This window comes from Mustela nivalis, assembly GCF_964662115.1.
Source record: "Mustela nivalis genome assembly, chromosome: 11".
In the NCBI taxonomy this organism is placed as follows: domain Eukaryota; kingdom Metazoa; phylum Chordata; class Mammalia; order Carnivora; family Mustelidae; genus Mustela; species Mustela nivalis.
Genome location: NC_139030.1, coordinates 74,613,173 through 74,639,151, shown reverse-complemented (window position 1 = coordinate 74,639,151; position 25,979 = coordinate 74,613,173). Strand labels below are relative to the sequence as shown.

The 25,979-nt window shown below is 50.9% G+C and overlaps 1 protein-coding gene across 1 annotated transcript in view; it reads left to right on the top strand.

Moving 5' to 3' along the window:
* The window catches only part of EFHD1 (EF-hand domain family member D1), a 41,420-nt gene that overhangs the window by 12,460 nt on the left and 2,981 nt on the right, over window positions 1–25,979 (top strand). Inside the window, exons 2-3 of the mRNA XM_082690668.1 lie at window positions 12,012–12,159; window positions 19,249–19,383. Coding sequence (XP_082546794.1) covers window positions 12,012–12,159; window positions 19,249–19,383 — 283 coding nt within the window. The remainder of the gene's footprint in view (window positions 1–12,011; window positions 12,160–19,248; window positions 19,384–25,979) is intronic.

Here is a 25,979-nt window from a genome sequence, read left to right as displayed (position 1 = left end):
CTTGCCTCTGGGTTTGGAGGGCCCAGCTGGCTTCCTTGGGCAGAATCACCCATTACATTCCTAGTCTGCTTTTTGTCTCTGAGGACTTTTTGGGGATCCCAAGCCCCCTCCCCAGGCTCCCTGTATTCTTTTTATCATCATGACTGTTGTATCTCTGATTTCTTCTCCTTTTAGAAGGGTCTCCAGGTGGAGAGACAGTGAATGCTGCAGTGAATGGTGGAGCCAGCCGCCATCTTGGTTGGGAGTCATAGGCGTTGACGTGTCTCCTTTCTTTTAGCGGCCCCTCGTATTATGTTGCTAAGGTCCCCTCTCTTGTGCGAGGGGTGGTTGAGTACGTGGAGGGGTATCCAGGCCTTGTTATATGGTCTTTCAGTGTTAGCCTGGCTGTCCCCATGTGTTGCAGGATGGAGGTAAATTCTTTGGTTTTGGAGGTAAAGGCTGGGTTGCCAGCACCAGTGGCAGCCTCCCTGTGCCAGTTCCTGGTTCCAGGCCAGGCAGAGCCTTGGGAGTGGGGGTGGGGGGTGGGGGGAACAGGGCCAGGAGTGGTGGACTCCTTCCGGTTGCACTGGGGTCTGATTCTGAAATGAAGAGTGGTGTCATTGCTATCTGATTCTGAAATGAAGAGTGATCTGTCCCTCTGCATCGCTGCCTCTGGGTGGGCAGTCCATGGTTTGCCTTCTGCCAGCTTGGGTCATATTTTCAGGAAGTAGGAGGACATTGTCCAGGACCTACAATCTGTGTCTCTGGGGCTGGCCCCTCTGCTCCTTCCCAGTAGGAAGGATGGGCCGAGGCTGAAGCTGATGTCAGCTCTGGGGTTAGACATCTCTGAGGTGGACCCCAGGCACCTGATACTGCTCAGGGAACACTGCTGGGCCTGGGACAGCAGGCCTGGCATCAACCCTCTACTGACAAGACGTGCTGCTGACCGTCCCAGTTCTATGCCCAGGGGGACCTGGTGAGCTCTGCTTGGCCTTGGAGAAGCACTGGCCCCCAATTATCCCCAGCCCTGCCCTTCTTGGCCTCCATGACAGGGTCTCTTTCCCCTCCCTAAAGGTCTCATGCTTCCTCCACCCCACCCTATAATGGTCAGCTTTATTGATCACCGGCCTCCCCCCAAAACACTGAATGGCCCCCACTTGTCGAGTACCTATGGTGTGCAGGCACTTCTCTTAGCCTTTACATAGCATAACACTGTGAGGTCGGTACACTTATCATCCCCCATTTCACAGATGGTGACACTGAGGCAGAGAGAAACTAGGTCACTTGCCCAGCATCACACATCATGTAAGTGGCGGAACTGGGCTTCGAACCCAGAAAGGCTATACTCTTGTTCCCTGTGCCACTAGCCTCTCAGTGTCATTACCACCTCCCGCCCCTACCCCCAGCCATCATCTCAGGCTCCAAACCTCAGCCATCCTTGACGCCCTCCCTTGCATAACCAGGCCGGGCCGGGGGTGGCATAGCCTTTGTCGGCTTCCTGACCATCTGGCCTGGGGCAGCTGGCCTACCCCGTCCCTCTTCCATGTTGTAACCTTTTGCCAGAGCCCAAATCTCATTACCTTGCTTCCCTCTGTGTGTGTGTGTGGGGGGGGGGGACACAACATAGAGCATTCAGTAGCTCCCAGTTGCTCAAGGGATAAGGTTCAGGCTCCTCATGATACTGCAAGGCTGGCCCCAGCTGGCTCCACTCTTACTGGTCTGTTGCCTGTCCCTTCCCTGCGACTCTCTCATACCCCCCAATTTCTAGTCGATTGCACTTAATCATGGTTGATTCTTGTGATGTTCCCCTCCCTTTCATGGTGTTTGCCCTGGGAAAGCAGAGACCAATCCTTGAATGTAATCCTGGTGCCCACCTTAGGGCCAGCCCAGGGCGAGGGCAGGGTTGCCTTGACCTCTGAAGAGGGGTCTGAGCTCTGCCTCGAGCTGCTGCCCTGTGGCCCTAAGTGCTGTCTCTGCGGTGCTTTGCAGTCCTCGGCCGTGGTGGTGGTGGGGCATTCCTTCCAACAGTGCCACTGACCACGAGCCACACAGACACACAGGCGTCTGTAAGTGAGATGTGGAAACAGGTAAGTGACCACATTCTCAGGTTGCCCCCAAGATCGTGTGACCACTCAGCATGCAGGCAGAGCCTGAATTAGGTCCGCTGGTACCAGCCCCATGTTTTTTCCACTGAGGGCCTGTAGGTCCCTTGGCCCCCGGAAGGGCTGCTGGATTTAAGGTGGTTCCAGCCCAGCAGAGGGACACAGGGAAAGGACTGGCTGGCAGGGAAGTAGTGCAGTGGAGATGGGAGACCCTGGGGTCCAGAGGCTGCCAGCCCTGGTGTTTTTTCCTTCCTGTTTGGAGGGACAGCCGAGTCCCCCATCGTCCACTTGGGTTGGGCCTGGGGCCTCGGGCCTCCACTTCCTCAGGGCCTCCCCCTGCCATCTTTCTGTCTCTCTGACTCCTGGGTTTGAGGGTGGAGGAGCGTTGGGCATTGTCAGGGCTGCCGCAGGCCTGACCAAGTTGGTGTGGAAACCCTGGGTCATTTGGGGGAAACGTCCCCCGAGATCCACAAGGCTCTTGGGAATTCCAAGGAGAATTAGGTTTCCAGGGGCATGTCTGGCCTTGTTCCCAGCCGCTCAGAACTTTTATAGGAAGTGTTGGGAACTGAGGGGAGGCACCCCATGACCGTACCCTTGCAGCAAAGAACTGACCCTTGGTCATTTTTGACATTCCTGCTCAGAAGAACTGTTTTGGCCTCCCTGCTGCGTCTACTGGGGATTGCTCAGGGCAGGCTTCCCATGGGAGGCCAAATGCCACTTGAGACGTCCTATGGGACGCCAGAGCCCTGCCCTCACCACACTGCTCCTCTTCCCTCTCCTTTCTGGATGGATTGCCCGGAACTTTAAATTCCCAGATCCACTCACTCCACTCCCTGTTCCCAAACTGAGTCCCCAGCCACCTGCCCTTGACCCAAGCCCAGCAAGGGTGTCCCCGTTTCTGAAGAACCAAGGGGAGACCCCCAGGATTAGGGTCTTTTACTTAACGAGATATTATCATATTATCAGCCAAAAACAAGTGAGCCCAGAGAGTTAGAGTAACTCGCCCGGAGACACACATCATACAGTGTTACCAGGGCTTTGCACCAGGGGACCGTGACCTGGGGAACACGCTCCCGGCCACTGCTGTCTTTCGCTGTCCTTGGGAGGAGCCCCCGAACTCTAATGGACCAGACTGTGCCTGTTACATTGGTGTTGCTGAGTCCGACTTTCCGAGGCCAAGCCCTCACCAGCTCAGAGGGTTCTTGGCATCGGTGCCTTCAATGTGGCCAGAGGACTTTGCACTGCTGACCTATTGTCTCCCTGTCACTGGCATGTTCCCTTGAGGATGGTCATGGGATTCCGGTTGCTTTGTTTCCATGCTGGGCTTCTGGCATCAGCCGGAGAATTTGCATGTAGCTAAAACCTCCCTGTGTGCCCCCCACTGGGTGGGGAGGACCTAGGTAGAGTGAACAGCCCTACTCTGAGGTCATTCCCTGCCCTTTCTTCCTGAATCCACAGGGCTGTCCCTGGCAGGGGCCGTGTACTCCCCTGCCATCCATTTGGGACAAAATAGATGTCCTGGGTCCTCTTGAAGGCACTGCCTCCCCTCTGCTGTCTCGTGAGGTGCGGTGCACACAGTGGGTGGCCCAATGCCTCTCTGTCCTGCCTCCCCACCTTCCTTTATGAACTGCCGGACACTGTGTCCGAACCGAGGCTGCAGGGTGCCATGGCTGATGGGTGGGGGGGACCCAGCCTCCACTGGCCTCCTACCACCTGCAGAGAGGCTGGCCTCTACCAGAAAAGGAAGGATGTTTGCTCAAAGTGAGCCCCTGCAACACAGCTTGCACTCACCGCCCCCCTCCCACCACAGTGCCATCATTCCTGCATCCCTGGGAAAAGTCCAACCCACACCCTGAGCTGAGAGGTCTTTCTGAAGAAGCAGCCTTCTCTGGTTCCAATTCTTTTGGAGGTGGCTCCCATCCCCCCCACCCCCACTGCCCTTAGAAAGACACAGAACTCTCAGAATGCCCCCTGGGAGTTGGTTCCACGCCACCACCCACCCACCCCTTCTGGGACATCCTAGCACCTCTGGACTCCTGACAGTGGCTCCCTCTCTTGGCTCTGCACTCTGTTTCCTGTTAGTTCCTGCTCCTCTGTGCCGACCGCCTCCCTCCACTCCAGCTCTGGCCAGATCAGTGCTCAACAGCCTCTTTGTACATCTGCCTGCCCGCTGGGACTGGTCTTTGTGCTCTTCTGCTCTGGAGAGGCCCCAGGTAGACGGGAGCCAGGTGGTGAGGGAGCGCAGATGAATGGAATGGGGAGCCAGGAACTGATTGGAAATCAAAGACTCTGGGCTCAAGCTTTTATGCAGACTTAACCCTCAGAGTCCCCGTGGCATTGTTGTACCTGCTCCCCCAGCCTTCCTGGGGGCCTGCTTACTCTTACTTCGCATATACTTGTAACACTTGGAGATGTGGTTTCTGGGCCTGCTCCCAGCCTGTAGCAAATCGGAGGGAAGGACGGAAGGAGGGTAGGAAAGAAGGAAGGAAGGGAGAGCCCATGACTTGGCAGCCAGAGAGGATCCTCCAAGGATAGGAAACCAGAACCTCAGAGAACAGAGCAATGAGGGAGATTTGGAAGAGCAATGACAGTCCTGTGACCTTGGGGCATCCTGAGACTCCTCTGGAAAGGCACAGTTCAAGACACCCAACCCAGAGAACCAGAGTGCCCCCAGAAAGGCCCCTGGCTTTGGGGATAGTCTGACACTGTGTCTTTCTCTGACTTGAAAGTGCCTGGGCACCACAGGGTATTGTGAAAATGTATGTGTTTAATTCAGCCTGGCTGGGGCAGGCCGGGATTCTACATTTCTAACAATCCTGGGTGACCTTGAGGCCTTGGTCTGGGGACCACACCCAGAGTCGCTGGTGCCTGCCTGCTGGAAAAGGCCGCGCTTGATTTCCATTCAAGGCCTTTCTGTGTAAAAGAAAAGCAGGGAAGTTCCAGTGTACTGGAACAGAGGCAAGCCTCTCAGCACTGAGACATTTTCTGGGGCACTGCCATCCTCCTGCGAACCCCCCCGCCATTGCTCCCGGCTGGGGTCCCTGGGGAGTTTCTAATGGCTGAGGCTCTGGCAGACAAAGGCGGCTGGCTTCTTTTTTCCTTATTGGCAGGATTATTCTGGTGAAGGGAAAACCAAGAAAACCCAGGGGCTCTGCCCAGTGGAAGCTGAGAGAGCAAGTGATTCATGGAACCCGGAGGGGCCAAGTGCCCGGTGGACACGGGACACCGGCCCCTGTCCCCTTGTCCCCTTTACTAATGGACCTACGCTGGGGCCAGTCCAGGCACCTTCCCAGGCCCTGGGTAACCACAGAGGTGGGCATGCTGGGTAAAGGGTCTCAGCCCATTCCCCTCCACCCACTCCCCCATCCAGGGACGGCCCAGTCAGTACAGAGCCCCGGTCAGTACAGAGCCGTTCGGAGTAAGCCCTGGCAAGAGACCGGGCCTCACACAGCCTGGGCTGGGCTGGCACTGAGCACGGGCTTCCAGGAGATTCTGCATAAGGGGCCTCGGCAGGCTGTGCATTTGGGTTTCACCCAGAATGCTGAAGACGTTGACAGCTGTGTGAGGCCCACTCGAGAGAGGGCCGCTCTTCAGAGCTGGGGCCCTGCAAGCCGCCTCCCTCCTCATGGCTGCAGACAGGTAGTCCTTTTAAAAATAGCTCCCTCTCCTTGGCTGCCCATGGGGTGCCCGGGGTGTGGGGAGTGCAGGTGTGTTATCTCCCTGCCAAGTATCTCCCCAAGCAGGTGGCAGGCTTGGGTGTCGATGCCCGCCATGTCTGCAGGGCTATCCCCAGGCCTGATGGGACTAGAGTCGCTCCCTACAGATGCTGGAGAGTATCAAGATGACAGGGACTGAGGATCTGTTAAGACAAAAAACATGGGAGAAGTTCACCAATTCAGAGGACGGCTAGAAGGAAACCCCAGGAGGCAAACAAGGGTGCAGGGGCTGGAGTTTTTGGATGGTTTTTCTTTACTATCCTGGCTTGTCTTCAATAAGAAAAATCTGGGTTAAAATTTAAATGATTGCAAAAAACTGGTATTAGGAGCTAAGAGGTTGGTAGGGGAGGAGCCAAGGGCTTAAGGGGACTCCAGCAGCCTGCAGGGGAGGGAAAGGGAATATTTTGATGGTTTGAAATAGAGGGAAGGGAATGCAGTTTAGGCCAGGCTTGTAGGGAGATAGCAAGCGCCAGATGGGCCTGCAGTTTCCCCTGAAGCCCCGGGTCCTGCACCCCCTTGTGTCAAAGGCTTTCTGTCCCGGGTAGCGGGGGTTGGGGACCTGCGGGAGGTGTCTTGGTCGTGGGTCTGGCCTGGGCAGGCTGTTCTGGGTGCCGTACCCTTTCCATGGGGCTGGGTTCCACATCAAAAGGAAGGTGATTTTCTTGAGGGCAGGGGAGGAGGCAAAGGAGGTTTCCAGAATGCAGAACACAAATCCAAATGCATTTACCTTTCCCACCGGCATGAAAAGGGGTAAGTTAGGCAGTTTGCACATGGCCTTGTCTAATGGACTTCCATGCTGGACTGCTTGTGGCACAAGGGCACTGAGCTGGCTTCAGATGGCTGTTTTGCTCCCCGGCCTCACCTCCAGCTTCCTGCAGCCACCCCCACCCTGAGATGTGATAATGAAGTCCTGTAGGCTTCAGAAAGCCCTTTGTCTTTTTAATACCATACTTTCCCAGGAATCTTCTCTCTGCTTTGAGGGTCAACCTTGCCATTCTGTTAGGACTGCCTGAATATCAAGTTTTATCTCCCCGCTCCCCTGCCCCAAAGTAATTCTCATGACTGGGTTGCTTGGCCCAGGGCACGGGCTGTGGGCTCAGGCATCAGGCGAGGTGTCCTAGTGACCTTGGGCTGGTTGATCTCCATGGGCCCCAGGGTCTTCTCAAGCTGGACAGTCCTCCATCCCTCAGAGCAGTGCTGGAAGGTTAAATCAGAGGAAACTTATGTGAAGGACTTGCCTGGTGGGACTGTTTCTGCAGATGTTTGTAAGACGGCAACCTTGGTATTCTTTTGGTCTGAAATGAATGCCTGTCCATGCGGGAGGGGTCTCCTGCACCATGCTTTGAGACCAAAATCCACGCACGTTCAGGACTCAGCAATGTGGCTCCTATCATTTCTGCCAGAGTCTTCAGGTATAAATTGTAAAAGGTGTAAATCGGACAGTCCCACGAGTGGTTTGTTGGGGACACTGAGTGTGCGCTCTGCCCAGGGACCCTACCCCACCCCACCCCACCCCTGCCGAGTTGTGGGGCAGGTAGTGGAGACTCAGTCCGTGACCATTCCTGCAAAGCAAGGCGCCTGCTGGGAAGTCCCAGGTTCGTTCTCACCCTCAAGAAGTGGCTTCATGGCACACTTCTGCTTTTCACCATCTATCCAGGGGGGTGAGTAATGACCACTTCACAGAGCTATCAGATTAAACGAGGTGATTTGCACACGGCCCAATGCGGAATAAGAGCTTGATAAACCAGAAACACAGGCGGCTACTGTTAATTCTCCGTAGGGCTGGTGTAAAGATGAAAGGATGGGCATGTGAGACAACGCTGCGAACCGCAGAGCTGACCAGTCGGAGCTATTAGCTTGAGCTGCACTTTGAGCCCCACGGTGCTTTGAGAGGAACAGAAACAACAGAAAAGATGACGAAGGGGCCCTGGGAGGCTTTTCCTGCCTGTCTTGCAAAGCCAGGCCCTGAAGGAAATGATTATGGACCACCCCTTGTAAAGAGGGTCTCTGTGAAGAGGGAGGGATACCCTTCTCGGTTATAAATCCCAGCTCCACAGGGAGGGGTGAGGACACCACTCGTGTCACTTCATGATCCCACCTGGACTTATTCCTGCTGGCCCGGGGAGTGAACCCCACTCTTCCCGGCCCTGCTCGGCTTTGGAGATGTTCTTTCTACATCTACACACCGGCTTTCTTCCTGTGCCAGGCAGATGGCCCGCTGTACCAGCCAGATAGGCCTGCCTGGCGGTAGCTGGAGCCCTTCCCTCTCCCTGGGACTTGCCCGCTGGGGTCCTGGGCTTCTCTTCCAGGCCCTGACCCAACCACAGTTGTCACACTGAAAGATTTCTGCCCGTTGAAAGATTTCTTTAAACTCCTTTAACCTGGGGCACCTGGGTGGCTCAGTGGGTTAAGCCTCTGCCTTCAGCTCAGGTCATAATCTCAGGGTCCTGGGATCGAGCCCCACATCGGGCTCTCTGCTCAGCGGGGAGCCTGCTTCCCCCTCTCTCTCTGTCAAATAAATAAATAAATAAACTCCCTTAACCTGTTTCCAGACTTTGTGGAGGCCCTCTCTGAAGTACTTGTCCTTTTTCGTAGCCCTGGAGAATGTTTCAGGCTTGTGGGCCTAAAAGAAAGTTTTCCCAAAACTTGTTTTTTATTTTTTAATCTTTTTAAAATTTTATTTATTTATTTGAGAGAGAGTATATGTGAGAGAGAGCACAGGGGGAAGGATAGTTGTGGGGGAGAGAAGCAGACTCCCCACATCTGAGTAAGGAACCAAGATAGGAGACTCCTCCATGTGGGTCTTGGGATGTGGGTCTCTATCCCAAGACCCTAAGACCATGACCTGAGCCGAAGGCAGAAGCTTAACCGACTGAGCCACCCAGGCATCCCTTTTCCAAATCTTGACTCGTGTGGGTCAGAACCCCAGAAGAGAAGGAGAAGGCTGACTTCTCAGCCTGAGCATGACCCCACAGTGACAGCCCCACTGTGCTGGGGGAGGCCATACTTGCTGAAGGTTATGTGAGCAGCGAACCCTGCTCCGTTCTTCCCCTGCTAGGTGAGGACCAATTCCTATGTGTTACCTGACCTGTTCTTCCCTCCTCCTTTCCAGCTTCTCTCTGGTTCTGGGACCCTCCCCACCCCCATGTACCTAGGCTTTCCGCTACTCCCCTTTCTCTTCCTGTTGAGACCTTACCCCTTTTTGCTTTTGCCCCCAGCGATTCCCATCTTAGATGCATGCCCTTCTGCACGCCGATGCTCCTCCTCTCTGCAAACTTGGGTGAGACACGCACTGGGGAGAGGACATTTATTCAAAATCCCAGCATAGTTGGTACCATCGTCGTAGTTTAACTGACTGTCCTAACCTTGAATTCTTTCAAGAGGCATTTCCCAAAGTGTTTTCCTTGGGACACCAGGTTGCCAAGATGTGCCTTCTTCTAGTGGAAAGTTCCCGAACACAGAGGATTGTGTGATCAGATGAGTCTGTGTTCTCTGTTTCCCTGCGGTAGGTTTCAGATGACCATATGAAGAAAAAGCTCTGGAAAGTTCCACACTAAAGAAGCCTGTTTATTTTGACTAGAACTCTTTGTAGCAGAGGCTGTCCCTGCAGCCTGTTCGTAAGAGCTCTTCTTACCTCAGGTCTTACTCTAGTTGGCTCTTTTTTGCAGAAAGCTCTTCCCTGTGCTGGTTCATATCCTTCTCTGTCATGTCCACACCCACAGCCCAGCTCTTTCTGTATTTGGGGCACGTTTCTGGGAAGTTGAAATGCATCATGGGAGGACAGTGGCCTGTTTCCCAGGGTCAGATACTGCTGGTTCCTTTCACTCCCATCCTTGCATGGGGTCTTAAGTCCATTAACCTTCTTGGGTGCCCCCCACTGACTGGGCCCACATCCCGCAATGTGTGGGGCCGGCCTGGAGTGGAGAAGACTGTCACAGGGTTGGGAGGACTGTGGCTCCCTTCCTTCAGGATTTGGGATCTTGGGAACACAGCTGCTACATTAGGAAATACCCAGCAGGGGGAGGCGGCATCTACTGAGTGCTAGAGGACTGACAATGGGGCTGTTGGCTCTCAGAGGAGGAAGGGGGCAGCTCCCTGAGCTTGGGGTACAGAAAGGCCACTGAGGACCGCCGGGTGGTGGGATGTCCATTCAGGGTGGGAGGAATGGCATGAGTCGGCTGCTGAGGCTGGAACAGAGCACGCTGGGGAGTTCTGGGCCTCATCTCCGGCCTGACCACGTGGGCCTCAAAATTTCACCAGCCCTCCGGCTTAGATTTCTGATTGCCCACAGGCTGCATTCCTTGGTGGGTGGTGGTGTGGCTGCCAACAATGGTGGGCTTTTGTTGTTGGGAGGGCGGGGTGGGGGATATAGATAGTGAAGGAGCTGGATTGGTTTCTCTCTTTTTACTGTGGGGAAAATACATGTAAAATTTGCCTCCTTGACTGTGTAGGTGGGCCGTTTGGTATACATTCACCCCCTTGTGTGACCATCACTGCATCTTTCTCTGGACCTTTTTCTCATCCCACACTGAAATTCTAACCCATGAAACAGTCACTCCCCCAGGTCCCGGTAGCCACTGTTTTCTACTTTTTGTCTCCGTTTTGACTTTCTGCGTCCCTCACAGTTACACAGTATTTATCCTTTTCTGTCTGGCTTATCTCAGGCCTGCCTTAATGTTGCTAGGGTTTCTCCCCAAGGTAGTGTGTGTCAGATTTTCCCTCCTTTTTATCATGAATAATATCCTCTTGTAAAAATATACCATATTATGGATATACTGCATTTTGTTTATCCGTTCATCAAAAATGGACACCTGGGTTGTTTCCGCCTTTTGGCTACTATGAACTGATTTGCCTTTTTTTTTTTTTTAAGATTTTATTTATTTATTTGACAGATCATAAGTAGGCAGAGAGGCAGGCAGAGAGAGAGGAGGAAGCAGGCTCCCCACTGAGCAGAGAGCCCGATGCGGGGCTCAATCCCAGGACCCTGGTATCATGACCTGAGCCAAAGGCAGAGGCTTTAACCCACTGAGCCACCCAGGCGCCCCTGAACTGATTTGCTTTTTAATGCAAGGTGTTCTTACCTGGAGAGCAAGGGATCCCTGAGGAGCAGAAAATGGGAAGGACTTGAAGGGAGAAGGGGAAGTTTTCTGTGAGAAAACTTTGTCACAGCCCAGGTGTGTAGAGAAGTAGTGGGTGGACGGTTTGGCAGAAAGCAGAGAAAAGAAGGCTGAAGAAGGTTCCCCTCAGCTCAGGCACCAAGGGGTAGAGGGCAGGGCCAGGATCCCCCCACTGTGGTGAAGCTGGGTTTGTTTCCGGGCAGCGGGGGCTAGAGGAACACCCAACAGAGATGCTGGCTTTGTGGTAAAATCCAGGCAATGGGGCAGAGCCTGGTCCCCTCTCGGAAGTCAGTTGCACAGATGTGACCGTTTGGACCTGGAGGCTGGATGAGCATGATGGGGTCAAGCATAAAACCAGAGAGCTGGAGCCAGGATAAGCACGTGCAAGGGTGGGGACCAGCTGCCACAGGCAGGAGACCAGAAGCAGAAGGATGAATGGAGAAGGGCATCTGTGTGGCTCAGTTGGGTGGGTGTCTTACTCCATTTCGACTCAGGTCATGATCTAGGGGTCCCGGGATCGAGCCCCGAGGGGGTCCCTGCTCAGCATGGAGTCCGCTTCTCTGACTCCTTGTGCTCCTCCCCCTGCTCCCTCCTGTGCTTGCTCTCTTTCTTGCTCTCAAATAAATAAATAAAATGGGACCCAACGGACAGCTTTTGGAATTGTCCTCTGGGAGAATGTCGGCGATGCCCAGGCTCGCTCTGCGACTTGTTGCCCAGCCTCGGGAGGTTTGGTCAGTGTTTGCTGACCCAAACTGGGGGATATAAAGGTAACTGGGCATGTTTTTCATCCTCAAGAAACTTACAGCCTCATTGAGGGGACAAAGGGCATAACAACAACGGTGTTGTTATGTTCAAGATCCCCTTTGAATCATGTTGTGCAGTGCCCAAAGGCGTTTCAAGAAGGGGGTCCCTTCTGATCCTGTGACCCGGCTGGGCACTGCCAAGCAGCAGGTGACTGCATTATTTTCCAGTAAATGAGGCCAAAAGAATTAGGTGTCCTATGACCAAGTGTCCTGTCATTCTGTGTCCCATGGTCAAGTGTCCCGTGATCCTAGCCATGGTGGTCCCTTGTTAGCATCCTTCCTTTGCCCCTGCAGGTATGATGCTGGACGGGATGGCTTCATTGACCTGATGGAGCTGAAGCTGATGATGGAGAAGCTGGGTGCCCCCCAGACCCACTTGGGCCTGAAAAACATGATCAAGGAGGTGGACGAGGACTTCGATGGCCAGCTCAGCTTCCGCGAGGTACCCTTTGGCCCTGAGCCCCTGTGCGGAGGGCCCCCGAGAGAAGCCCCACCGTTAAGGGCCCCTAGAACACAAGTAGCTTTAGCCTTTCTGGAGTACTGATTGGACAGTCAACCTAGAGTTCTTTTAAAGATCTCTTTAAGAAGCTCGCGAAGCGTGGTTCATGGGGAGAATGGTCGCTGAGCAAATAGTCACTGTGCGTAGGACAACCTCCTTTGGGCGAATGTTTGGGTGTTGAGAAATCTGGAAGGATGTTTACCAAATAGTGGATATGTGTGCAAAGTTTTGGTAGATTTATGGTTTCATGTTTTCTTAGATATTAAAACTTTAAGCTTTTACAATAAGCTACTTAAAGATGATCAAAAAGCAATTAAACGAAGGCTCTTACTCCGTGCTCCTGGAGCAACTTGTGTCCCCATTAACAGTCCAAGAATGGGCTTTTTGGCCTTAGAATCCCTGAAATTGCAGGCAAAATTTCCATGTACAGAACTCTCTGGAAGAGTGCAAGTAGATTCAAAATCTGATCTCTAAATGTGCGAGAACTTTGGTGATAAGGCCGTTTCTGGCTGCGGGGAGAGTCTCAAGGACACTGGGTTTCTTCCAAGGCAGGGATGCAGCCCCACAAGGAAGGGTTCCATGTCTTATGTGCTCGAGTGTTACTATGAAGCCTCCAGTCGTGTCTGTGTGCGCTGGTGTCAGAACAGGTTTGGGGACAACATCCGGGCTCGAAGCTCTGAGCATTAGCAGTCCCGTTCTGTCCTATCTCAGCGGGGCCCTCCGGGTCTGGGACTAGAGAGCACTGTCCTTGCTTCCCGGTGTGTGACCTTGGTTACTCCAGAAACACTGGAGTTCCAGCATCCTGGTTCCTGATGGTGAGAGCTTTGCCCAAGTACAGGTCTTCTCTCCAGGCTCACTAAGGCCCACGGACGTTCTTCCTGAGGTCCCTGGGGCTGAACCAGCAGCAGTGAGTCCCCTCCCCAGCTGTGGTGAAACCAGCCTGGCCTCTCTCTGCCCACAGGTCGTCTCCAGATCCGCCCCTTCTGAGCTGGCAGATGCAGAAATAGAAGATCCCAGAAAACCTGTGTTGGGCATAACCCTCAGGATATTCTAGGCCAGGCTTCTCGTTCCAGAGCTAAGGAGTTAGAGGGCCAACACGGTCAGGACTTAGCGTGAAATCACGTTCCAGCTCAAGGCTGGACCTGGGCGGCAGGCTTGGTGCCCACGGCCTCCCCTCGTCAGCTGCGGTTCTCGCCTCCACAGCTGTCCCTCTGGCTCCCCCACCTCTCATTCGTGCTGGGCCCTGGCTCCTTCAGCCCAGCTGTCCCCGCGGTAGAGAAGGGAAAAGCTTTCGCGTGGGTGAAGCTTTGGAGGCAACACCAGGGAAGGAGCGTCTGTGGCAAATTGTGACCTGGGGGGAACAGAAATCGAGAGGGTATTGAGAGGGCTGTGCACAGTCACCGGCCAAGCAAAGACACGCTCCCTGCCAAACCCAAGATGCTTGGTTTGCTTTCCTTGGCTGCATGTTTGGCCATTTCCCACAGAAATGCCCACAGGTGGACATCAGAGGTTTGGAAATCTCCGAAGTATGAGTCCCGTTGTGGTCCCATCTGTAGCAGTTGTGCCCGGAGGGGCAGGATTTGGAGGTGGGGATATGTTTGCCGTAAATACTCACAGCCCAACATCCTGTTTTTTTTTTCTTTTCTTTTCTTTTCTTTTCTTTTCTTCTTCTTTTTTTTTTTTTTTCAAATTTTGTTTTTAAGTAATTACTACACCCAATGTTGGGCCTGAACTTACAACTCTAAGACCAAGAGTTGTACACTCTTACCAGTGGTGCCAACCAGGCGGCCCATTCTGCTGATTCCCACCAGTATTGGGAACCGCTGGTGTGCTGGTACTTTGGTTATGTAATGACAAGAGGCGTCTAGTCAAAGATCGGTCTCCACACAGAGCTACATACCTTGAGCAAGTTATTTTACTTCTGGGCCTCCATTTTTCTGTCTTTAACATAGGGGTGTTGGGATGCCTGGGTGGCTCCGTCGGTTAAGCATCTGCCTTAAGCTCAGATCTTGATCCCAGGGTCCTGGGATTGAGCCCTGTGTCAGGCTCCCTGCTCAGCAGGGAGTCTGCTTCTCCATCTGCCTGCCGCTCCCCTTGCTTGTGTGCTCTCATACTCTCTCTCGCTCGCTCTCGCTCTCTCTTTCTCTGACAAATAAATAAAATCTTAAAAAAAAAAAAAAAAAGCGAGTGTTAAAGGGCATCTGAATGGTTCCGTCGATTAAGTTTCCAACTCTTGATTTCAGCCCAGGTCGTGATCTCATGGTCATGGGATGGAGCCCCATGTTTGGCTCTGCACTCAGTGGGCAGTCTGCTTGAGATTCTCTCTCTCCCTCTGCCCCTCCCCCTGCTCCCACTGCCTGTCCGAATAAACTCTAAAAAATATAGCTGTGTTAATAGCTTTCCCTCAGGACTGTTGTGAGGACGGAGTTCTCTCTCCATGCTGGAATCAGTTGGAACTCCTGATGACTAGTGACAGAGAATGCCAGCTCATTTACATAGGAAAAGAAAAAACAAAAACTCTCAGCTCCCACAGACGGGAGATGAAGAAGTAGAGGTGTGTTGGGCACAGTAGTGCAGCATGTTCCTCTGGTCAAAGCTCAACTGTGCTTTCTTCTGTGTCAACGTCACCTTTTCTTTCCACATTGCATGTTCTCCCTGATGCCTGCCAAGATGGCCGCCAGCAGCTCCAGGTTCCATTGTCCCAGGTTAGCAGTCATGGGGGCCTGAACCGACCTCAGCTGGCCTCTGAATGCTGCTACTGGGGACTTGTCCCCACCTCCTGGACCAGTCATTGTAATCAGAGGAGTGTGATTGGCTGGGTCCCTGTTATGCCCTACAGGGCATCATAGCCAACGGTCTCACCATCATCATCATGTGGGGGTCAGGGGGCAGATCGACAAAATTGCTTACTTCTATAGTTCTTTCCTCACAGCCTGGCATTTAGTAGGTCCTTAATGAATGCTTCTGTTCTCTTTATTTCTGTTTGGATTAACTTGACCAAAGCAAGTCACATCCACATCCCCGCTGAGCAGGGAGCCTGATTCATGGCTTGACGCCAGGACCCTGGGATCATAACCCAAGCTGAAGGCAGATGCTTAACTGACTGAGCTACACAGATGCCCCTCCATTATATCTCTCTTAAAGAAAAATTGCTCCGGGGTGCCTGGGTGGCTTAGTAGGTTAAGCCTCTGCCTTCGGCTCAGGTCACGGTCTCAGGGTTCTGGGATCGAGCCCCACATGGGGCTCTCTGCTCAGCAGGGAGTCTGCTTCCCCCTCTCTCTCTACCTGCCTCTCTGCCTACTTGTGATCTCTCTCTGTCAAATAAATAAATAAAATCTTAAAAAAAGAAAGAAAGAAAGAAAGAAAGAAAGAAAAATTGCTCCAAGGCCAGATGTGCAGTAGTTTTGTACAAAGGTTGGGTGATGGGTTTACTGGATACCTGTCTGTACTGGGAATTACGGGTTCCATTCTCTCCTTCTACCCTACCTTCCTTTGGGTGGGGCCCTGGCTGGTGTTAGGTTGCCCATCAGCATCATTGTTGATTGGACCATGGATGGACCCCTGGTGGAACTAGGTCCACTAGATTCCCTGTCCTGGGAATTTGAAATTGGGGTGAAGTACTGCAAATTGGTTCTGCAGCTGGTTATTTCTGCAAGAATAAGTCAACATTTTTATATAACAAAGTCCTCCTCTTTGCTGAAGCCAACAAGTTTGTTTCTGTCACTTGTGATTTTAGAGTGCCGATTCAGGGCAGATAGATGTTTGCATTACCGGTCAGGGCCATGAAATTACATTTTTCTTTTTTTTTAATTTAGGGGTGCCTGCATGCGACTCTTGATCTTGGGGTCATGAATTTGATCCCTATGTTAAGGATAGCGCTTACTTAAAAAAGAAATTAAATTTAGAAATTCTTTAAATTTATCAGATGTGTTTGTTAGCTTGTGCCTGAAATTACTGTTTTAGCCTTGTTAGTTCTCTCTCTCTGTTTCTTTGTTTTCTGCTTCTTCTCTCCCCCCTCCCTGCTTTGCTCATAGTCACAACTAGGACACTTTCCAATTCCCCACAACATACCAGTCTTTGTAGACTATAAATAGGAAGACAAACAAGGCTGGGCAGTCAGAGAAATTGTCATTCAGGAGTTGGTGATTACAATAAAATCAAATAGGAATGCCTGGCATGCTTTTCTGGAAGGCTGAACATATACAGGTTGAGCTGGATTTTTCTTTTTTTTTACTTTCTTTAACTGGCTGGCGTCAGGACCCCTAATTTTGTTTTTTTTTTTTTTAAAAGATTTTATTTATTTATTTGACAGACAGAGATCACAAGTAGGCAGAGAGGCAGGCAGAGAGAGAGGAGGAAGCAGGCTCCTTGCTGAGCAGGGAGCCCAATGCGGGACTCGATCCCAGGACCCTGGGATCATGACCTGAGCCAAAGGCAGAGGCCTTAATCCACTAAGCCACTCAGGCGCCCCAAGGACCCCTAAATTAAGACAGGGCTGCTTTGGTGCTCCGTGAGCTGGCAGAGTGAAAGTGAGCACACGTGGAGAAAAAGATCCATGAGGAATACTTTAAGCTGCCTGTAAATACCACATACACTGTAGATGTGAGAAAAATGAATCTCAGGGATAAGGAGACACTGCCCCGCCCCCCACCAAGGTCACTTGGATTTTTGCTAAGCTGGGGCCATTCTCCATCTTTTTTTTTTTTTTTTAAAGATTTTATTTATTTGACAGAGGGAGAGACAGCAAGAGCGGGAACACAAGCAGGGGGAGAAGCAGGCTTCCTACAGAGCAGGGACCCTGATGCAGGGCTCGATCCCAGGACCCTGGGATCATGACCTGAGCCAAAGGCAGATACTTTATGACTGAGTAACCCCCCTTTTCTATCTTTCTAGAGCTGCCTTCCCAGTGTGGAGGGGCTGCCTGTTTTGTATTTACCTTGTGTAGCCAGGGAGGCATGGGGGAGATGTTTCTGTAAGCTGTAAATATTTTAAGGGTGGGCAGGGTCCCGAGGGACATGTTTTCACCCCTTCCCTCTGCAGATGGCTCACATTTCCATTGCTGACATTTTGGCTGCTGCCTTCTCTTCATGAGAGCCTGACTACAACCGTACCCCTGTAGCCCCTTTGCCCTCCATCCTGTTCTTGGGAGTCTCCCCTCCAAAGGGCTTGTTTTCCAACACTTAGAGCCCACATTCTGGCTCTGCTAGTCTGCAGCAAACTGAGTCTTTACCGGCCTCTAGTGAGGAAGTTTGAAGTTGCAGGTGGACAAACATGGCATTTCTGTGGAGCCAAGTGGCCCACCGCAGCCTTCGCAAAGCTACATATTGGAGAATCCTGCTTTATCCCTTGCTTCGCAAGAATTACAAAGACAGGCTTATCCGCGTGACATTTTGGGGTTAGTGGTGGTGGAGGCTGACTTCCATCTAACGAAACACACTTCCCTCTAGGGACTAAAAAGAGTCTTGGCAGGAAAACACACCCAAGGTGGAATTTGGAAAGCCCGTTGAAGTTGTTTGCCCCCTCAGTCTACTTTAGGTAATGTCCTTTTCTCTTGGGGAAACCGTTTTTTAGAGGGGATGGACATGGAGGAAAAAAAAAACTCCTGAAACCTCAAAACTCCCCTGGAGACCCATGTGTTTTACATAGCACCGAAAACTTGGAAAGGCTTCTTTCAGTGCTGACTTGGAAAAAAACAATTATAGAAGTTTGGACAATGGTTATTTGACAAATAAATTCGCCAAAATTCTTTAGAGAAGGAAAAGTCTAAAATCATCTTGGGGAAGGGCTGGAAGATGGGAGACTTGCCTTTTCAGCCTGGCTTATTTATTTAAAAATGTGTCCTGTGGGACGCCTGGGTGGCTCAGTTGGTTGGGCAGTTGCCTTCAGCTCGGGTCATGATCCCAGCGTCCTGGGATCGAGTCCCACATTGGGCTCCTTGCTCCGCAGGGAGCCTGCTTCTCCCTCTGACTCTGCCTTCCACTCTGCCTGTGCTCGCTCTCTCTCTGACAAATAAATAAATAAAATCTTTTAAAAAATAAATAAATAAATAAATAAAATAAAAATGTGTCCTGTGGCAGGGGTAGGGGGATATATCCTGGGTAGGCTTTTTAGAACAAATTGGCTTTAAAGATGAATGCATTCAGGTCACAATTTGGAATCTGGAGGAAGAGGATAGATTTTTCCATAAATGGTGTGGAGATCGCCAACTAACCATTTGGAAGAAAATAGGGTTAATGATCAACCTCCCGGGATAGATCAGAATAAATTTCAAAGATTAAATATTTACACGTTTAACAAAAAAGGAGTCATAAAAGCAAGAGACAAAAACACAGGTGATTGTTTCTGTAACCTTGGTGGCAAGAAAGGTTTTTCTCAGCATAACACCGGTATGCTTGTGAGAGAGAAAAAAAAGACTGATAAATTATATAAAATTTTTAGAAGTAAAAAATGATCATAAACACAATGAAAAGGTAAGTGATAGCTCAAGTATTTGAAACATACCAGTTTCTGTAAAGATCTCTTAGAAAACACTTGGGAGGGGCACCTGGCTGGCTTAGTCGGTGGAACATATGACTCTTGATCTCAGGGTAGTGAGTTCGAACTCCACACTGGACATAGACATTACTTACAAAATAAAATCTTGAAAAGAAAAAAAAAAATAGGGGCACCTGGGTGGCTCACAGGGCTAAAGCCTCTGCCTTCGGCTCAGGTCATGACCTCAGGGTCCTGGGATTGAGCCCCACATCAGGCTCTCTGCTCCTTGGGGAGCCTGCTTCCTCCTCTCTCTCTGCCTGCCTCTCTGCCTACTTGTGATCTCTGTCTGTCAAGTAAATAAATAAAATCTTAAAAAAAAAAAAAGAAAAGAAAAGAAAAATAGAGAACACTAGCAAAAGCAAACAATCTAATTGGTCCCTCGCACATATTGACACCCTTTCTCGTAGGCTTGGCAATCATGCCTTTCCCCTGGGCTGGAGGGGATCACTGTAAGTCTTCGTGAGGTTGACCTGGACTCTGATCAACCCTTTCCTGCAGTTCCTGCTCGTATTCCACAAGGCTGCGGCGGGGGAGCTGGAGGAGGACAGCGGGCTGATGGCGCTGGCCAAGCTCTCCGAGATCGATGTGGCCCAGGAGGGCGTCAAAGGTGCCAAGCACTTCTTTGAAGCCAAGGTGGGTGTTTCCTTCTTGTGCAGGACGGTCTTCCGTCCCTTCACCCTGCTCGACACGAGCTCCCAGTCAGTGATTGCTTCATTCGCTCGCCCAGGACAAGCAGAACAGCAGTAGCTTAAGTGTGTGTATCATGTGTGATTGAAGAGGAACGAGTGTATCTGCGTGCAGTCTGAAAACGAAAAGCAAGATGGAAAAACAATTAGATGGCATGTGCGTTCCATCCTGGTTTCTGATTCAAATGGGTTTGCTGGTATGAGGTTCCAGACCTCCCAGAAGAACTCCCTGCAGCTCTGCCCCGAGCTGCAGTTGAATTAATGGAGCAATTTCCTGTACCTTTATGCCTTAAGTGCCTGTGTGTGAACGAGCAAACAGTGGGCCAGAGGAGGGAGCCCCGGTGGCCTGCCCCCTGCCCAAGTTTGAACCAGTATTTGCTCCACTGACAGTGATGTAGGGGGTTGGGAAGCAGTCTCCAGTGCATGGCTCCAGTGCATGGCTCCAGAGCCTTTCTGGCTGCTTCCATTCATTCACACGTTCATCCCGTCATCAGACACTTACAGAGAGCCTACCCCTGGCTGGGTGCTGTCATTTTCATTTCCCCAGAGCACACCTGTAGAAAGAGACATCAGAGAGCCTTCCAAATCCCCAGTCAGCCAGAATGGTGCAGTGGGGAGGGCTGCCTGGCGTCAGGTCCTGCCTCCTCCACTGACCCTTTTACCACTCTGTGCCTTAGTTTTCTCATCTGTACAGTGGAGGCGATAACAGGATGACCGTGAGGATTAAATGAGCTCACATATAGAAAGTGTTTAGGGGCACCTGGGTGGCTCAGTCGGTTAGGCATCTGCCTTTGGCTCGGGCATGATCCCAGCATCCTGGGATCCAGCCCCACGTCAGGCTCCCTGCTCAGTGGGGAGTCTGCTTCTCCCTCTCCTTTTGTAACTCTCCATGTTCACGCTCACTTTCTTCCTCAAATAAATCAAATCTTAAAAAAGAAAAAAAAAGGGTTTAGCGAGTGCCTGGCTCACTGTGAGCACTGGGTACGTGATAGGAGCTGTTGGGACTCCCTCCCATCCCAGATGGAAGCCAGCCTCTTGGGGAGTGATGGCTTATTCCAGGAGCTTGCCCAGAAATGCAGTGTCCCTGGCAACCATCCTGGCCGTGCTCGCCCCCGAGTAGGACTGGCTCCTTGCATTCCATGATGCTGCTTGGAGACAAGGTCGATCATCGTTCTGCCAGTATGCAGACTGTGAGTCATGGTGAACCCCTGACACCAGATTTCCTCCTGCTGTCATCTGAGAACTTGGGATAGGCCAGCCACTCATGGCATCTTCAATGCCAGCATTCTATGTCCAATCCTGAAAGTGGTTTGGCCCTTCCTTCATCACTTAGCATTGATTCAACACAGCTCTGGGGATGCCAGGCACAGTAAACTCTGGAAATACAGCTCCTTCACAAGGAGCTAGTAGACAGAACTTTTGCCTTCCCCAGGACTGCGCACATAGTCTCATGAGGAAAACAAATTCTCAGCCTTGAAAGAGAAGGAATAGAGAGGAGGGGTGGATGGGTTCTGGAAGGATGGGTCCTCTCTAGTCATCACCGATAAGCCAACACTTGGAGATCTTTGGGTGATGGCTGTGGGCAGGGGCCTGACATTGAGACCCAAGTTTAGCATGACACTCTTTGGGCCACTGCTGCAGCTCAGCAAACCATGCTCTTGTTAAAAGTCTGCACGAAGGGGCGCCTGGGTGGCTCATTGGGTTAAGCCGCTGCCTTCGGCTCAGGTCATGATCTCAGGGTCCTGGGATAGAGTCCCGCATCGGGCTCTCTGCTCAGCAGGGAGCCTGTTTCCTCCTCTCTCTCTCTGCCTGCCTCTCTGCCTACTTGTGATCTCTCTCTGTCAAATAAATAAATAAAATCTTTAAAAAAAAAAAAAGTCTTCACGAAGTCTCTGGAAACCACGAAGGATCTTATGACCCGACTCTGATCCTTGTTCTGGCCTTCCTCGCCGCTCAAGCACATTTCTTCAGATACTGCCATGCCTTTTCACCCCTGGGGCCTCATGCCTGCTACTTCCTTTCCCTGAAATACCCAACCCAAAGGCCCATTTCTGGAAAACTCTATTCCTTTCATGTTAAAGTGTGGAAGGAGCAGAGTTTGGCTGCTTTTCTTGAGAGAGTCCACCCTCTTCTGTGTGCCTTTACTATGAATAGAAGTAGTACTACAATTATCTGTTCAAGGGGTGCCTGGGTGGCTCAGGCAGTTAAGCGTCTGACTCTTGAGTTTGCCTCAGGTCCTGATAGGCATGGAGCCTGCTTGAAATCCTCTCTCTCCCCTTCCCTCTGCTCCTCCCCTATTCTCAGACATTTTTGGTGAGAGTGTAGAAATGGTCCCAGCTTTAGGGACAGCATTTTGGGGCTGGCTGTGAGTGCTTTGTATCATTTACTTATGGGATTCTGCCCTAGGATTCTATCCCTTAGAGGCACTCATGCAAATAAATGTAGATGTGTCACAGGGATTTTATACAGCATCAATAGAGAAAAGTTGGAATCAACCAAAGCTTCCATTATCAGGGAATCGAGTCCCTGGTGGCACGCCCGCCCGTTTGCACACTCTGAGTATGAACAGATGTACGAAACAAAGGAAGCAGAACATTATGTTTACAGCCCAATTTTGTTAAATACTAAATCCAACCTGGCTAATTACATATCTGAGTATTAGTAATAGCTATGACTGACCAAGGGACTGCTTTTTTATATTTTTGGAATGTTTTATAAGGTGCGTGCACAATTTTTATAAAGAAGAGAAAAGATGAAAAGAATAGCAATGAAATGTTTTGAACTTGTCTGTCTGCCTCCGCAACCCAGACTCAAAGGCAGAATGGGTGTGTTATCTTTGTAATTACAGACCTGGCACGTAATGGCCCTCAATAAACGTTTGCATGAATGACGAGTCGAGGGAATCATCACTCAGATTTGGGAGAGGGCCATAGAGGAGCTGACATTGGCAACAGATGTTCAGAGATGAATGGGGATCCACCTTGTAATCAAGGAGGGGAGGGCGTTCCTGCCGTGGGAACCCAAGCACAAAGGCTCCGAGGCACGGAGGGTAACAAATGTTGGGAGGCTGGCCCCCAGTCCATACCGGATTCAGGTGCACGGAGAGCTCCCCTGAAGGTGGCCTCTCCAGCCTGCTGACCACCAGACCAGAAAAATATGCAGACCAGCTTCTCGGGTCTCCTCCCCTCCCATCCCCGAAGACCTACTTGGGATTTCCCAGGGTAGGGCCCCGGAAAATGTGGAGCATAATGGGCTCTGCACAGCCTTGCCAGGGAACCACGGCAGCAGGTGTGGGGGGCCCTCTGGGGGCCTCTACCTGACCAGTGCTGGGCACTGGGGAGAGGCTGGAGTCAGGGAGGCTTCCACAGATGTCCGGAGAATTGTAGGTCCGTTGAGGGTAGTGAGTGGGGTTGGGGAGAGAGAATCCCAAAGGAACTAGCAGTCTCAGTATGTAGGAGTGCCGTGCTGGGAGGTGAATAGTAAGATGTTCCACCAGGGGGCGCCTGGGTGGCTCAGTGGGTTAAAGCCTCTGCCTTTGGCTCAGGTCCTGATCTTGGGGTCCTGGAATCCATCCCCGCACTGGGCTCCCTGCTCAACGGGACGCCTCCTTCCCCCCCCCCTCTCTCCACCTACGTCTTTGCCTACTTGTGATCGCTCTCTTTCTCTCTGTCAAATAAATACAATATTTTAAAAAGTATTCCACCAGAATGAGTCTTGTGGAGCTGTGTAGAGAGGGATTGAAGATATTTTAAAAATAGAGACAGGGACACACCCCTCCTGTGGGAGTGGTTTGAGGAAGGGGATGGCAGGCACTTTGGTTTGAAGGACACTGTGGGGGCGCCTGCCTGGCTCAGTCAGAAGAGCCTGTGACTTTTGATTTCAGGGTCATCAGCTGGAGCCCCGTGTTGGTGTAGAGATCGCTTAAATAAATTAAAAAAAAAAAGAAGAAAACGGAGGGCACAGTGTTTGTTGTAGAGTCTCATTCGTGCCCTGTGGGACAGAACTTGGTCACACCTGCATTGGAGAGTCCAAAATGCCTTTCTTCCTAGGGACCCACGTGTCTGATTATAATTCTGCTGCTAGGAAGAATGGGGATGCTAGATACTGAGGGTCGTGGAGTGATCTTTTCACGCATGTTCGTTGCCACACCAAGCACTGACAAGAGCTGGGATACCATTACCCTGACTGGGCTTTCTTCTGGAGTCAGGGTGGGGTGCGTCTCCATAGACCCTTGGGGCGTGCACCTGGGGACCGTCTTGGAGGAGGAGAGAAGGGGGAAATGAACACTTCACAGACACCCGACGACACAGACAAGGGGAGCCGCCTTCACAAGATCCAAGTACCACCTCGAGATTTCGAGGAGACTGACTGTGGGGAAGGAAGGGAGCAGAGATAACAAGAAAACCCAGGGAAAAAATGCCATTTTGGAGGACAGGAGCACTTTCAGGAAGAGGTGAAGTCAGATGAGGCCAGGGTGGGGGTGTTGGCTCTGGCAAGTGGGCCATTGGAGACTTTTGAGAGAGCAGGTTCCTTAGTGGAGGGCAGATAGCAGTAGGGTAAGAGGTGAGTGGGAACTGGGGAAAAACAGCTTGACTTTTCTGTGTAGATGGCTGGCAGAGGAGGTCTAGATAAAATGGGAATGGAACGGTAGCTTGGAATCAGAGAACTTTTTGTTTTTGTTTTTAATCTAGAGTAGACCGGTGTTTTTAGAACCCAGGGAAGTGGTCCCCAGAGAAGGAAACATGATGAAGACACAGAGTGGGGTGATTGGCGAGACAGCACTCACAGACCATAGAATCAAGGAGACTTTTTTAAAAAAAGATTTTATTTATTTATTTGCCAGAGAGAGAGCACAAGCAGAGGGAGAGCAGCAGGCAGAGGGAGAAGCAGGCTCCCTGCTGAACAGGGAGGCTGATGCAGGACTTGAATCCTGGACTCTGAGATCATGACCGGAGCTAAAGGCAGACACTTAACAACTGAACCACCCAGGCGTCCCAACTTTTTTTTTTTTTATAAAATTGTATCTATTTGAGAGGGAAAGTGAGAGAGCACAAGCAAGGGGAGGGGCAGAGGGAGAGGGAGAAGCAAACTCCCCGTGCTAAGCAGGGCTCAAATCTAGGACCCTTGAGATCATGACCTGAGCTGAAGGCAGATGCTTAACTGACTGAGCCACCCAGGCACCCCAAGAGGTAGCTTTTATAGTGGAGAACAAGGACCCCAAGTGAGGGAGTTGCAAAGGCCCCTCCGCCTCTGACCTGGCCAGCAGTAGTGGGCAGGTGGACCTTAGGTTCATGTCTTATCTAACACATGGGAGGGGGAGAGGTGGTAGCATCCCACTCTGCAGAGGAGAACACTGAGGCTTAGACAGTGGTTTGTTGGTGAATGTTTAGCAACTGGCTCTCTGAACAGAGTATGCATATACATATATCCGTATGTTTTTATAAATTTTAATGATATAAATGATAGATAGCACACAATTTGCAAATAATAAAGTGTACACTACTTTTATTATAAATTCCACATGGTCTGTTGATTATCAAAGAATGTTTCCTTAATTTTTTCTGGGCTCTGGGTCCATTGCCAGCCTATGGTTGCAACTGAGAGAAGAATCTAGGTCCTACATGAGTGTTAGTTGATACTTTGTTTAACTTAATTCATAAGAAAAAGTGAATGGAACTCAATTTCATTCATTCCTCAATGATGTGAGCAACTTTTTTGCCGAATTTTTAAGAAGATTTTATTTATTTATTTGAGAGAGAGAAGAGAGAGCGCATGGGTTGTGGGAGCAGAGGGAGAGGGAGGAGCAGGCTCCCCGCTGAGCAGGGAGCCCCATGTAGGCTCCACCCCAGGACCCTGGGATCATGCCCTGAGCCAAAGGCAGATGCTTACCACCTAAGCCACCCAGGTGCCCCCCTTGCCAAATTTGGTAATAGTTTTCAAGTACTAGAAGAATATTCTGTAAAATTCTTTGGAGCTCTAAAATGGTATAAAGGCTATAGATACTACACATTTTTCAGCTTAATCTACATTTTCAACATTCCCATTACTTTCTTTAGAAAAGATTGTGAATGAAACAATAGATCAAACCCTGCTTTGTAGCACTTTGTTGGGTTCCGTAAATACCCCTGGGGGTGGGGGTAGCTTTCAAGCTTCCAACAAGATGTTGCCAAAGGTGGATTTGTAAGTAGCATTATCCATTGTTTCCCACCTTAGTGCTGGAACAGAAACAGACAGCCTCCAAAACAGAAAGAATGAAATGTAGCAAGATAATTAGGAAGCAATGACTTTGTAATATGTATTTCTCTTTTTTCTAATCTAATTATAGATTTATATAATTTAACTTCTAGTATTTTTTTTTTAATTTTAACACTTAACAGCCAGCTCGTAAAATTCCTGAAAACCAAACAAGGAAAAAAAAAAATAAATAAAGGTGAAGGAGGGGAGGCGTTGGAGCTAGACAAAGGGACCTGAGGTCAAGTTTTCAGCCTGAATCCAGGGACAGTGGTTAATGAGAGTCAGCGTGAGCCAAGCTCTACTGTAGGC